At 41.8% G+C, this 14,927-nt stretch overlaps 1 protein-coding gene across 2 annotated transcripts; it reads right to left on the bottom strand.

Annotated features, from left to right (window-relative positions):
* Window positions 1-4,081: 4,081 nt before the first annotated feature.
* CLBA1 (clathrin binding box of aftiphilin containing 1) lies at window positions 4,082-14,618 on the bottom strand. Of its 2 annotated transcripts, none has more exons than XM_030275112.4 (6): window positions 14,224-14,618; window positions 13,116-13,794; window positions 9,552-9,700; window positions 7,673-7,802; window positions 5,785-5,898; window positions 4,082-4,783 (listed from the first exon to the last, which is right to left on the bottom strand). In XM_030275112.4, exons 2-6 carry the CDS (start codon window positions 13,566-13,568, stop codon window positions 4,619-4,621), a joined length of 1,011 nt encoding a protein of 336 aa, XP_030130972.4. In that variant the 5' UTR covers window positions 13,569-13,794; window positions 14,224-14,618; the 3' UTR covers window positions 4,082-4,618. The 2 variants fall into 2 exon arrangements, with proteins under 2 accessions (XP_030130972.4, XP_030130973.4); XM_030275113.4 differs by having other exon boundaries at window positions 14,336-14,618.
* Window positions 14,619-14,927: the final 309 nt, after the last annotated feature.

Genomic DNA, 14,927 nt, shown 5'->3' with positions numbered 1-14,927 from the left:
TTTCACTAAAAAGCACTGCACCCTCACATCCCCTTTGTAACCAAAGCAGGGATGGCCCAGAGGGTGTTTTCCAGCCGGTGGGGAGGGGGGATTCCTGTTGGGAGCAGGTGACACGGGAATTTAGCATTGAGCTGTGTCCTCTGGGCTTTGTCTCCAGTACTCTGTCAGCTGCTCCCAGCCCCTGCAGTTCTCAGTGTCCCTTCAGGGGCTGCTGTGCCTCAAAGCAAGTGTCACATACAAGTGTCCTTGACACACATAGCAGTGACTTTTCAGACCTGTGTGCTTGTCAGGCTGGACCAAAGCCCTGCCACTCTGGGCTAGCAAAAGGCTGCTTGTACAAATAAAACCAGCAGCTTCAGGTTTAGAGGCTTTCATCCTCTTGCTGTTGTAGACCTCTAAAACAAGATCTTAACCCTTCTGCAATGAACTTTTAATGTTTGAATGGAGGCAGAATTGCCACTTACCATCATTTTTAGGCATTTAAATAGAAACAAATCTGTTTATGTGCCATTTTAAGAATTACATCAAGTTCCCTCCATTTTAAGGGAAAAAAAACATACAATCTAGATTGATGCATAACTTTCACTGATGAGACTGCACTGGCTGCTGCTTACAGACTTCCCTTTGTCATGGAACCTGAAAAGCACAGATCTAGGAACTGCACAGAACCCCGGTGGTGTGACCCCTGTGCCATCAGCTCTTGGAGTGACTCATTCCTGAGGATGCTGCAGCACAGAGCTGAGCCTGTGCCTGTGGCAGCAGAAAACACTGCCTTGCCAGGGTGTGCTGCAGTTCAGTGTTTTAAGAAAATATTTTTGAAGCTTTCAGTGGTGTAGGCTTTCATACACTTGCATCAATTTTAGCCACGCCGAAAGATCTGAACTTAAAAGGATTTAGAGCAGCACAGCTCAGTGGGGAGGGCTGGGTGCTACCCACAGTGCTCTGTCCAGTTCTGCAATCTCTGTGCTGGAAGGGACACTTTAGAAGACTAATTTTCCAGCATAAGCTACAGTAAAATACACAAAATAACTTATCCATTAGTTCTGTGAGGAAGATGAGTTATAAATTAGTGGCAAAACTAATTTTGAGCTGTTCAATGTTAGAAGTGAGGCACTGAGCTCTGAAGATGCAGAAGTGTCTGTAGAAGTGTTAATAAAGTAGGTTTGGGGAAGCTGGAAGATTTTTGGCATTTCAGGATTTGCCCAGCATTCACAGGCATCTTGCCTTGACTAAAAAAGCTAAAAATGTTGCAACTTCATTCCATACATTTTTTCCTCATCAGGGCCTGCTTATCCCACCCAGCAGAGCACTAAGCTGGGCTGGCTGTGCTCTGGCATCCAAGCTGTGCTGTGGGAGGCAATTTAGGAGGTTCTCAGACATATTTCAGTAGAAGGAGCAAAAACTTCTTCTCTTTTGAATCTTCCAGAGTGGATCTGGAAAGTTAAACTTGGATCCACAGGGAAATTCGGGGGTTCACAATTAATTTGCGGGTAGCTCAGTTTCAGCCCAATTCCCTTTGCTGTCTTAACTGGAGCAGGCATACTCCAGGAAGTCCCATTTTTTAAACTATTAAAGCTGATCTTCATAATGAAAATCCACCAGAGTGCCTTTAAATCCTTCAATGACCTTGCATTTTGAAAAAAAAAAATCTACAAAATTTATTTTTTTTGTTTTTCACTCCAGCTTCTGCATATGCAACCAGTGGGGGGCTTATAGTATGGTTAGAAATCATTCTGGAGTCTTGACTGTCCCCCCTCTTTTTCTTGACCATTTTAAAAATTATTATTATTAATTAAATTCCACATTTTAGAATATGCATTGAAAATTTTTCAGTCTTTCACAATGAAGTTGTTTTGAGGGGGTTTTGTCTGAAGAACGTTTACAGCGTTCCTTCCACAAAGGAAGCATGTCAGTAGTCACACTGCTGACTGGAACTTTGTAAAACTTTGTTCTGTGGGTCTATTTTCGCTCTAATCCCAGCAGAAGAAAGAGGCATTCCTGCCTAGTGCTGCTGTCCAGAACTTCTGCCTTGCTCTCACTGTCACCTTTTCAAAACCCTAAGCAAATGTCAGAAGTCTGCAGTATTTGCTTTCCGCAAACACTGAGTACAGCAACACATTCAGTTCACCAAAACTCAGGATTTCACAGCTGAGAGCTCAGAGCTAAGATGAGAAACGGTGAAATTTGTAGCTTAAAACGTGCTGAGGTACAGAGTGGTGTTTCCTCTGCGTGCCACTTGCAGAGCTCAGACTGGGGGTGCCTCTGGAGCAGCCGTGGGGACACGGCGGTGGTGGCACCCCGGGCGGCTGCCAGGGACAGCGGGCGAGGAAATGAGTCGCGGCAAGAGCAGCCACTGCTTGTGCAGAACACCTCACGGTTCCCAGGATAACCACGGGAGGCGAGGCTGAATTCTAAATTCATTCATTGCTACGAATGTCCCTGTGGTTTGTCCCCTGATCTTTTGTCGGTTGAGAGAGTCCGGTTTTGTCTTTGTGGGTACCCCAAATGTGCCGGTCGAGTGCAAATTCCCATGGGGGCTGGAGGGTGACCGGAACTGCCCAGCCTTGAAGCTGAATTGAATTATTTTGCCGTTGCAATTTTGCTAGTCTTTTCCCCTGGAATGTGAATTTGTTCATCTCAGATTGGAAATGGGAGTTACAAAGTCCCTCATTTGTCTGATTCAGCCTTACGGGTAGTGAGGGCTCAGGTGGCCCAAAGCACCTGTCCTAAAGAGAAGGACCTGGAAGGTGGAGCCCATCACCTTTGGAACCCCAGTAGTTCATTTCCCTGCTGAATCACAAGGGCTGAACCCCTTTTTCTTTCCATTCTGTACCTTGGACAGGGCTGTAAAACCTGCTAATGTGAGGGAAAGATGACGTATTCATCCTTCTCCCAGGGTAACAGCGCAAAACATTTTTCCATACATTCATCCAGTGCTCACAAAAGCAAAGGCAAAGTTGAAAGCCCAGAGGAAAAGAGAGCTCTGATGTATCAGTGAATGTTACACACACTATGAGTTGCCCCCTTAAGCCCCTCTGCAGGCCCCTGCTTGTCTGAAAACATAAAAATGGGATTTTAATCTTATAATTGGTTTTAATAATGTTTATTTCTAACCTCAACTATTCATTCACCATTTACTAGCAATTTAACATTTTGTGAGCTTATGACTACAACCTATTTAATACATGTTTATGAGCTCTGAAAGAATATAAGGGAAACTGAAAATTAATTCAAATCTAGGTTAACTGAAAAAGTTAATCCTGTTCTTGTATACAGATGAAGTTTCTAGTTTGGCATTGCAGGACTCCCTCCAGGGCCAGGGAAGCTGCAGAGCCACTTTAAAAGAGCATTTTTCTAAATGCCCTGTTCCATCTACTGAGTAAGCAGGACAGAGTTCATCCCATGTTAAGAACACTGAGGTATCATCAGCATTACTGAAGTTATTGCAGCAACTGTTATGTCACTGCTGAATAGTTTACTAGATTAAGGGTTGAAGTCTGCCAGTGCTTTATAGTATTCTTAATTCTGAGAACAGAATATGCACATCATTAACTAATGTGTTAAACTAATTAAATAATTAATTGACTTCGTTTCGGAACACCCAACTTTGTTCGCTGCTTTCAGCACATAAAATATCAGTTGCCATGCTTAGAAACTCTTTAAAACAAAAAGCCATATAAAATTTTCATATTCAGAATGGCTAGAGCAGCAAACAGATCAGTAACTTGTGTAAAAGTTACTGCCAATGAATAAATAAAGCTGTTGCAGTTGGCAGGGAACCAGCACGGATTCTCCTGAGTGACAGTGAAGTGCATCCCCTGCGGCACTCAGGCACGCAGGAAGATGGGCAACAGTCAATAGTTTCCATAAAATTTTAAAAGGGCAGGAATTTACACCATTATTCAAGTCCTGAACTCAACACTGCTGAGCTTTTACAAGCAGGGTATGTGTGGAGTAAGTGTGGCTGAATGAACCCAACGTGTCCTGTGGCAATCAGCTTCAACAAGGTGATTTATTTCAGCCAGAAATCAACCCCAGAATGAAGCATTTTGCTGCCTCCACCCCTATCACCACAGCAGGCTTTACCAGACAGAAATTAAAACGCTTTTATTCTTCTAAACCCCACTGAAAGTCCCCAAATGAAGAAAGGCTCTTCTCATCACACCCAGCAGTGGCAAAGCCACAGGTCTCAGCTGATCCAAACTGGAGCAAGTATGAGCAGAGATGGTGACAAGGCACCTTAGAACACACCTGAGACTTGTGTGGATTTTGGCAGGGAAAAAGGGTTTTGACTGAAGAGGCATTAAAGTCTGAAAGGTCAGTAGTTCAGGAGAGTCCACCAGAGTTACCTTGAGGCGTGGTTGCAGCTGCAGCATTTACTGTAAGAGACAACTCTGCAGCAAAACTTAGCAGGGCAAAATTACAAAATTTGACTTCACAACTAAACAGGAGAAATGTCTTAAAATAATGTGGCCTTAGGTCCCTCATATACAGCATTATATCACTTTCCTAAACAATGTCTGTGGTCTGTAGTACCAAGTCAGTAACAAAATTAAGATAAACTGCATTTCATTCAAAACAAGGGGGAAAAAAAAAAAGGCTGAAAATTGCATTTAGTTCAACAAACATCACTACTGAAAAATTTCATTTTTAGGTTGTGTGTAGAAAAAATCTGTTTCTTCCTTGGGATTGTTATATAGTGTGTGTTTTCATTTGATGATGTCTTCAAAAAGAGGTTACAGGTGAAAAGGTGACCATGTCTGGAGTCCGGTGGCACAGAAAGCTGAGTGAAAAACAAAACCTTAGTTAATTTTTTCCATCCTATAAGAGGCTAATCACTTTGCATATGCCAACCTAATTTTTATACATTTTCATTAAAATAGTATTTTAAAAATTTATTTTAAATTGTTTAGAGGAAAAAAAGGACATAAATATGAAGATAAATGGAAAACATCCCATTGTAAGATTTTACTTACTTTAAATTAGAAATAGCAACTTATGTTTTTGAATGATTTTTTCTTTGAGACATCAAGCTGCAGCATTTGTTCTTTCCCTTATGAGGCTATCCCAGAAAAAAATATTGTCCTTTTAATTTAACTTTGTACTGCAATTCTTTTTTCTTTTATTCTTTTTTTGTCTACCTCAAACCACTTCTCCTTTGTCTAAACCCTGTTCCTGTATTTTACACATTTACAGTGTGATTCAGCCACTGTGATCCCTCCATCACATACTCACTGAAGAAAGCAGAACTGAGTTATGAAGGAATAAGCTGGACAGTCTTTTTAAATTTTATTTCTGAATTTTCCAGCCTATCATCTCTTATGTACAAGGTTCCCAGAACATTTATACACCTTCACTGTAAAAGCCATGAAATAGAACAAAACAGAGCAATGAAAGTGTGTCTCAAACTATCTGTCTCTACAGTGACAACAGCTGCTCAGTTTTATTCTGCACTGAGGAAGGGACCTTGGGTTTAAGTATATTCCTCCAAAATACCTTGCTAAAAACCAGAGTGAGGTGACTGAGGTGTTTCACAGCAATGGAGAATGACACAATTTTCCTTCCAACTTTCATTGCTACAACAAGAAACAAACCAGTGCCAAGGTATCTTTTCTGAAGCAGTCAGAGAGGTTTCAAAGACCAAAAACCAATTCCACATCCAAAAGTTATACCAGCACCAAGCCATTACATGAGAACATGTGCATGAGACCCAGGACATGAGAACAGCAGGGAGGAAGATGCTAAATACACTCTGGAAGTGCTCCCTTCCAGAGTAATCCTTACCTTGGTCTGGATCAATGTTTTGCAGTCATTAACACTGAATCCATCAAATCTAAAGTCCTCATTATCTTTGATATTTGATTCTTCAAAAAGATCAGCTTGGTTTTCTGAAACGTCCTAAAAAAAACATAATTTACATTTTGTTAATTAATTTCTTTATGCATTTTTCTCTTATTTCAATGCATACAACATAAAGAGAAGTTTCCCTCAAATAACAACCACTAAATTTTACTTTCTGAAGGTGTGTTTTATCATGTGTCTCCCTTTGCATTAAAACAATTTTATGGCAGAAGCAGTTCTACAAATGATGCCTTACATTTCAGCTTTTGCATTTTTCAGATTCTGTACTACATTAGTGTACAACTCTGAGCTCTGTATAGAATGCTAGTTAGCCTTCTTCACCTTTTGGTCAGACTAAACAAGCCTTTCAGGCCTGAGAACCAAGCTCATCAACACAGCCACCGGCCCAAAAAGTATAAACAAAAGTAAATTGGGGAGAGAAGCAAACCTGGGGAATGTGACTTCATTACCTGAAGCTATAATTGGACAATTAACATCTGATATGCAAACAGACCTAACTTATACCTGTCTGAGAAAAATGTTGACTATTGTCCATCTTGGTGTAGCCCATGCAAGGCTTTGCACTGCCCAAGGAGTTTCCTTTGAAAGCATTTTAATAAATACCTACTTTATTCTCTAACTCTGTCAAGCCTCTGTTCCAGGTATCCCCTCAAGGCATCAGATACACATATCAATCTGTGACTTCAATTAATAAAAAACCAATTTTTAATAAAAAAAAAAATTCCAATTAGCATTACCCTTAATTAGCACCAAGGCATTGCTGAGAAATGCCTCTTAATCAGATTTGTTAAAAGCAATACAGTTTTCCAGTAATATAAGGAGTAATGAAGTAAGTTTAAGCTGCCTGGGCATTGATTTAATGCTGGGGGGCAAGAAAGGAAGAGAATGGGAGTTTAGCTATGTTAGAGAAATGCATCTGATTCTTTCTCTGTTAAATTACAGTTCTACAAAGTGACTTTTTCAAGTGCAAAATAGGTTTTTACCTTCAGCACCATCCTTCTGTTTGCATATAACTTGCATGAAAAGTCAAATAAACCCCTAAAATCATTACCTTTGCCAACCCCATGCTTCAGCATTCAAATAATCAGTTTAAATAGTTCTGAAAATTACATGTGACTAATTAATCCCAGCTAAATAACCAAATTCTAAACCATCCCTGACACCTGTACCTTCTCAAAACAGGAGATTGTTAAACAGAGACATTTCTATTTGAGATCTTTCAGCACTGCTGGTTTGGTTTCAATCCAATTTGGAACATATTCTCCCTCAAGCCTTACAAGGATCAGACAGAGAAATAATGTGAGGAAAGAGGAAGTTGAACACACTTTCAGTTTCTTCGCAGTAAAATCACCCTGTAATTACAGTAACAGCCTCTGATTCAGATCTGATTTTCACTTAACAGAAAGCGAATGCAGATATTAGAGGCTAGCAGTTTTCTTGCACTCTGAGCAAAAAAAGTAAACAATCCTACTGCACACACACCAGGGAGCTGATTCTCCATCTCTACCACCTGAAAGCAACTTCTCCATCTCTACCAAAGCTGGGTGCACCACCTAACAAAGGGAACTGTGTCAGGCAGACTCCACTGTAAGGGCAATTAAAGTGTGATCCTGCACAATATCATAGTTACACATGAAGATGAGAAAACACTAAACCATTGTCTTAAAAAGCTCCCTGTTAAAAAAAAACAACAAACCCTTGTGACTCACCCAGATCTAGTCCCTCATGCATCTGCATGTACAGCTTACAGAAGATCAGATTCCCAAGCCAGTGTTTCTGCTGGCAGAATGGAAAACCACTGTTCAATTACCTTTTGATTTGCATCTACTCCGAGAACTCTCAAGAGATTTTCTTGGCAATGAGATTTACTCCAGGGATGTCCTGAGCTGGGGGCATTATCAAAATCTCTGAGTGCTCTCCATACCTTTCCAGAATCCATGCTAGGAAACAAAGCACACTTTTCAGGTTTTCAGCTAAGGTTTCCAGTGAACATATGCAACAGTTATTTTCACTGCATACAGCTGTATACTAACCTTGATTTAACAAGAAACTTGTCTTAAAATTCTTTCTACACTTGTCCAAACTACCAGCCCAATGCACTAATGAGCTGGCATGACAATTAGTGGAAGCAGTAAGTCAGCAGAAGTGTTGTACTCTGACACAAAATAACCTATGTATACTTCTAAGATTAAAAGAGTAAAAGGAAGTAAAAGGAGGGAACTTCATTTCTGACCTTGTAATATATAGAATTCTAGAAGTGGCAGTGGATTGGAGGATGAAATTTTCACCCCTCCAACCACATTGGTCAAACTCAACAGTTCATCAATTCTCTCCTCCCACAAAGAAGAATGTAAAACAATCATTATTTACATGACAATGTGTGAGAAACTCCCGTAGAAATATGTAAACATCAGAGGTATAGAAAACTTTTAGAAGAACTTTAAAACTTTTGAAAGAACAGGGCGACACAGGAGTGTTTGTGCTCCTCAGACAAGAAGGGCATTAGGAGCACATCTCAGAGACTGCTCCTGCCAACAGCTCGCAGTGTTCAGTTGTTTCTGTGAAATGTGGGCAGAGTTCAGCCCTGTTAGTTCTGCACTTTGCCTTTTCTGTCTCTCAAGTCTTTCCCCATCCCATAGGTCACACTTCACCCCTGCAGCGCCTGTCCTACAAAACAAGCCAAAGGCACTCAGTGCCGAAGCAGCGAGAAGGACAGAGCTCCCTTGACGTGGTACTTTGGATTCTGACACTGCATTGATCACACATAAAATTCACTTGGGCTTTACCGAGTTTTGCAGTTGTCATTGACCTTAGTTACTCGTCACAGTAGATCAGGAAATGTTTGCTTTTACCTGGCACTCTGCTGTAATAGTGCAGTCCCCTTTACAATTATATTCCTCCACAAGTTTGATGCTGATTAAAATATAACACATCTGCAGGGAACTTGGCTGAAAGGTGCCCACATTAAAAGTTTTACCTACATATCTTCTGAGTCTTAGGACATTTCTCAAGTAGGTTCTGACACTGAATTCTAGACACAAAGCCTCCAAGTTATGAAAAAATAACTGCAACGCTGTTCAGTAACTGCTCTGAAGCTGCTCATCCCTAAAAAACATGTAACAGAGCTAGAAGTGTTCCAGCTGTTGCAAGAAAAAGCTTAGTTAATTACACTAATTGCTATTAACATAACCCAGGAAAGAAGCCAGATGCACCACAGGTTCTGAAGCACATCTAGTTAAACATGAGAAGAAGTTACCAACTGGGAAAACTGAGCGGGGAGGGAAAAAAAGCAAGTTGTTAGCAGAAGCAGCAGCCTCCAATGATGAAGAAATAAGTGGGATGTGCTGTAAGGAAAGGACAAGCAAACAGGAAGAACAGGCTGCCTGTTGGGTTCTGGCATTCCAGAGGCTTAGTCATAAGGAGGCACACCAACAGCAGGAAAAACCCTAAGCAGGAATTTGTAATTTTGATATATTCCCTTTATTGTTTCACAATGGCTAAACCACCATCCATTTCCTTTAACAATGTGCTACAAAACTGGTAAGATCTGTACACTGAAAGGCATAGTACTAAAAAGGTTTTTAAGTGCACAACTGATTTCTAAATTATGAAACAAACAGTGTAATTGATGAGGAACTTTTTCTTTCCTTTTTTTTTTTTTTTTCCAACTCTTAATCTAAACTCATTACCAAAGTTGATTCTTCAAAAGTTCAGGAATCCAAACATCTTCATTATTTGCATCAAGAATTTGCTCTAAGCTTCTTATGCACTCTCTGGACTGTGGTACAAAGACTTCTGGAAAGCCCAACTTAAATGTCTCCTCATAGCTGTGGTCTTCCTAGAAAAAAAGATATTTTTATTACATACATCATACAAGACATGCCCATAGTTAATGAACGACCTAGTCCAAAGATTACAATAATTCTAGAGATTGTTTTATTGATTTTAGAATTTTTATTAATATTAATAGCAGAGGGAATGAGCTCATATTTCAGTGTTTTGAGTATTTTGAATTAGAGGAATTAGAGGAAGCAAGAGTCCCAGAGTTTCTGATGAATCTTTAACTTCCCAGCTTCTCAGTTACAGCCTTGCATATTTAACACTTGGGTCTCCTCCCGCTCAGCTAATTCAGTCCAGGTCAAATCTGATGTATCAATTCTACAGCTTGTTTTGCTAGCTCAGCATTCAAACACTCCTAATTCAAATGTAACACACCTGCCAAATGCTACAGTGACCAATAAATACTTGCACTGCACAAGTCTGCAAAAAAGACAGGGTGAGGATGTTTCTATATCCTTGCATTTGCACCAAACTTTTTCCAGCCTATGTGAAAAATCAGAGCCAGATTTAAATCTTTGTTCCTCCTGAAGCAATGATGAGCAGGAGCTTTGGAAGACTGACCACAGCACAGAAGGGATCCAGACAGGCCCCATGGAAGTTACCACTAGTAAGTAGGGTTATCTGACAACTGAGAAATACATATACAAGGAAAAACATGCATAATTTACATCCTATCCTAGGGGCATGCCATCTGGTTCAGAAGCTGTATCCTTTTATTCCTTCAAGGAAGGAATTACTGCAGTTTTTAAAAGCAAATTAATTGACTTCACCACCCTGGCCAGGGACGCAATGCAGGAGCAGCAACACTGTGAAAACTCAAAAATGGAACCAGTCAGTTTGGGGTTTTTTTCCAGCAATCAACAATTTTGTCTGAAAACCCTAAGCATGGATACTGCATACTTCTATCGTTTCATTTAATTGTAATTCAAACAGCTGAAATATTTCCACAGTCTCATTACACTGAACTCAGACAGGTGGGGTGAATAATGAGAGAATGTCTAAGGATAACTGGGCAAAATCAAGAGAGCTGGTAGAAGGCTTCTGCACTTCTGACCATGCTTCAAGAAACAGAATTTGTGCCCCATGCTGCTCCCTCCTGAAGCAGGGCCTTCCTAAAATCCTGATGATTCACTGCTGGGACACTCAAAGACTCCTGGGTAAATTCCTTTGAATCTTGCCCAAAGTGTCACAATACTTTCAACCAATTTGTAAATTATTTCAACAGGGATACAACATGGAGGATCCTGAGGGATGCTGGAGAAGCAGAACTCTGTGAGGTAACACATGGTCTGTGAGGTATATGTGGTCAAGGAAAGAAAAAACAACTTCCAGGTAGGCACCAAAACTGAAGTGGGGTGGGAGTCAAGGAAAAGCCAGGCAGCTGCTCTTGGCTTTGGGATGGAGGAATTTACAGCCCCAGGGAGTGCATCGAGGGAAGCACAGCTCTGCCTCAACTGCAGCATCTCCCCAGAGAATGGTGCTGCTCCAACACACATACAAGTCACTGACTTATAGTTTAGCCAAGACAGATTGAGATATTTTTTTATTACCTTTATTACTGTCTATTTCAGTGAGTGTTTCTGAAACAAAGTTTGGGTATATTTCCATTTATCCTGTGGCTTTGTACTAATTATAAAAAAATCAGTGTACAAGGTTCACATCAGTACTTTCTGAATAAATCCTCTGTATCCTATTATATCAAAATACCCCATGGCTTAAACACATGAACCAGTCCCTCTCTCAAAGGCCAGTGTTTAAAGAGCACATGAAAAATCCTCAAAGTGTTCAATCATGTAGGCAAAACACCCAACTAGTGCAAGGAAATTAATGATTGTTTCCATCTTAAAACACATGATTCTGATCCCAGTTGATGCCATTTAATTAACCAAAGCAATAAATAAATCTCAGGTCAAACCTCTGACCTGAGATATTTCTAGAGATCCCTTCCAACCCACCTGGCCTTTTTTCTATTGATCATACAGAAGCCAGAGTGCAAAGATTTTATGATCTCAAATTAGCAATGCAAAAAGCAAAGGGATAAAGAACAAGCTACACACATATTCTACATTCCAAGGAATATCCAGCAGCTCTGTGGATCTACCTTGAGATGAGAAAAGACAACTTGAAACTAAGCACAGTTAACTTATTTAACTCGTACTGGGCATTTCCTTCTGCCTTTAACAAATGCAAAATAAAGAAAAGGCTTCAGTAAGATTAAGATCTACTGCTTTTGGAAAGAAACCAAGCAACCTGCTATATCCCATTTCAGCTTCAGTCATTACAACATTCTCTTTCTCCAACAGAAGACTTCTTGTCTGCCACTTTCAGCATTACAAAACATTTGAATTCTTTGTTTGTGCACACCAATAACCAGGTATTTTGTGTATCTACATTCAATCAGTATGAGCAGCTTTTCTCACCTGCATCTTTGTGCTTTTACTAGCAATACCTCTGCAAAAAGTAAAATTCCTAGGCAAAGGGCAAGGAATCCTGTCTCCAGAAAAGTTCAGTTCCCTACACATACTAAAACTCACCGAACAGACTACAAGCAGTAAGTTATTACTGCTAAAGATTAATCCCATGGAAGTCTTAGCTGATTGTTCTCTTCTTTCAAATGTTGTCATTTAGGAGGAAAGCAATAAGAACAAGTGGATTTGTGGATTTTGTTCTGTATTTCTACGTTCTTTCTGCTCTTTTGTTACTTTCCTTCCCTTTGCTGATGCATGTTTGGTCCACATGGAAACACTTTTATCCCAGCAATTTATAGCTCTTTACCTGATCCTTTTGTTTTTTTATTTTTTGCTGATAAGAATTCATTAAATTATTTACTCACGATTTTAGCTCTACACTCTAAGAGAAAATGCTATATTCTGTGCTAAAAATGAATGATATTATTTCTACTAGTATCTTTTGTGTCACCATCACACTGAAATTCCAGACAAACCGTTGATATTATTCAGGGAGTATACTAAATAACAAAAGACATTGGTTTTGCCAGTTTCTAACTCAATGGTACATGAGTTTGCTTCAATAAGTTTGCCGGCAACTCACAGAATTTCTGTCCTCTTTCCTGATTTGTTGTTTCTTATGCTCTTTCTTGTCTAAATGTTACACTTCATGTCCTTCAGGGCAAGGTTCATGGTGCCTACGTGCTTACTTGCCTATGTGCCTATTTATTCCTAGTGCCTAGAGGCAAAATAGTGCATTACATTCTTTCAAGCTCTCCAGCAGGACAGCTTGAGTATTTGTCAAACACTGTAAAGAAGTTGCTTTTGTTCCACTTGAGGTAGCTGCGAAGTAGCTGGACAGTTTCTCTGCATGTGCAGCGCTACAGAGAAGCCAGACACAAATCCGGGGGTGCAGGAAGCAGCAACACGAACATTTCTGGTCCTTGGCTTGCTGTGAACACGTACCTCAGCCAGAGAAGGCTCCTGCATCCCAGGGCACAGAGATGGCTCAGCACAGCCGTGGGCAGCAGAGATGCTGCAGCCTCCGCCGCTGAGCTCCGGGCCGGCTCCCCAAGCTTTGGCTGACTTCACTAAAACTTCAAGGTTATGACTGAATCTCTCTGATTTGTCTAAAGACTCCCTGAAGCCTTCAAAATCACCCCAGGAACCGCTGGGTTCTGAGGTACTAAAGCTGCTCTCAGAAAACTCCTCACAACTTCTTCCTTCGCTGTTCATTACAGGGAGGCTTTGCTGCGTTGTTTCAAGATTAAATATTTCTTCATTGCTTGTTCTTTCATTCCAGTTACAGCCACTTTCATGGAGAGACACACCACCTGCCTCAGCTGCCAGGTCTTTTGGAGGCTCACAGTGTAGTATGTCTGCATTACCAAGACTTTCTACCACTGAGAAGTTCTGCATCTTTGTCCAAGAGAAAAAAATAATTTGTTGAAATCTGTACTGCAAAAAGGTTACTGAAGTTCAGTTGCATCAGAAATATGAGTGTTTCCAAAACAAAATCAAATTCTTCATTTCACCCCAAAGAATAACAACACTGCTGAAACAAAACAGGATGTCCTTCAGCCTCCCCTCCAGTACTCGGCATGTGCACGTTATTCGGCCTCCCTTTCTGTGTAGAGAATTAAGCCTGCAAAGAAAGGATTATAAATAAATACCTCTGTGATAAGGCTGTGTAGGAATAAAGATAGCCGATAAGGTAGGAGAAAGAATGCCTGGGTTAAAATAAACACATTCCAGCATTATCCACTGAAAATTGCTGTAGGCAAAATTATTTAAAATTTACACAGAACTATCTGCCCACACCACAAGAAAGCCATTAAATTAGTGAACAATACTCAGCAAACACATAACAGAAGTTGCTGACTGAGTACACTGGAGACAAACTAAAATAACTACAGTCAACATCCAACACTTAAAAAATATTTTCTGTGACTACTTCATCCACCTCGTGCAAACTCAAATAATGCTATTTCTGCCAGCATCCCAGCGCCTAGAATCCCGTAAAAAGATAGTATTTGTAGGTAGTTGAGCAGATCGAATAAATTCGGTTTGGCACCTGTAAGCGACGCAGAGTGGTCATGTTAGATTAGCCCCATCTCCTCAAGCGTTTCCCCGAGCTGTCTCGGGGGGCGGGTTAAAAACCCTCGCTGAACGCGCCTCTCACCGACCTGCCGCGGTGCTAACAGAGCCAAAGGCGTCTTTTCCCCCCGGTTTTCCTTCGTGGGCGGCCCGGGCACAGAGCAGGGGTGCGGCAGGTCCGTGGCCAGCCCCCAGCGACACGGCGGGACGGGGCGGCGGCCGCGGTGTCACCTGTGCGGGCACGGAGCGGCCCCGCCGCCGCCCGCAGCTCGCCAGGGGCGGGCCGAGGTGTGCGGGGCGGGCCGGGGAGCCCGGCACCGCCCGGGGACCGCCGAGCCTCCATCCCTCCTCCCCGGGGAGCCCCAGAGCATCCCCAGCGCCCGGCACCGCCCGGGGACCGCCGAGCCTCCATCCCTCCTCCCCGAGGAGCGCAGGGAGCCCCAGAGCATCCCCAGCACACCCCCAGAGCATCCTCAGTGCCCGGCACCGCCCGGGGACCCCCAGAGCCTCCATCCCTCCGCCCCGCGGAGCCCCAGCGCATCCCCAGCGCCCTCGCTCTGTTTCCACCGGCGCCTCTCCGTGCTCGTCCCCCGGCCCCCTCGGGTTACAGCCCGCCGGGAAGAGGCTGGGCTTCCAACTGTGAGGTGAAAAAGAAAAGTATTCGCTCTCTTTTTTTTTTCC

The sequence above is a fragment of the Taeniopygia guttata genome, chromosome 5 (genome assembly GCF_048771995.1).
Source record: "Taeniopygia guttata chromosome 5, bTaeGut7.mat, whole genome shotgun sequence".
NCBI lineage: Eukaryota > Metazoa > Chordata > Aves > Passeriformes > Estrildidae > Taeniopygia > Taeniopygia guttata.
The sequence above is the reverse complement of the archived record's forward strand: the minus strand, read 5'-3'. Positions and strand labels throughout refer to the sequence as shown.

What these genes read in the sequence shown, in the direction of transcription:
- CLBA1 (XM_030275112.4), bottom strand. Translation starts at nt 13,568, where the DNA reads ATGCAGAACTTCTCAGTGGTAGAAAGTCTTGGTAATGCAGACATACTA. An exon ending in AGGAGCCTTCTCTGGCTGAG is followed by an intron (nt 9,701 to 13,115) that starts GTACGTGTTCAC and finishes CTTTTTTTCTAG; the next exon opens with GAAGACCACAGCTATGAGGA. An exon ending in AAACATTGATCCAGACCAAG is followed by an intron (nt 4,784 to 5,784) that starts GTAAGGATTACT and finishes TTTTTCACTCAG; the next exon opens with CTTTCTGTGCCACCGGACTC.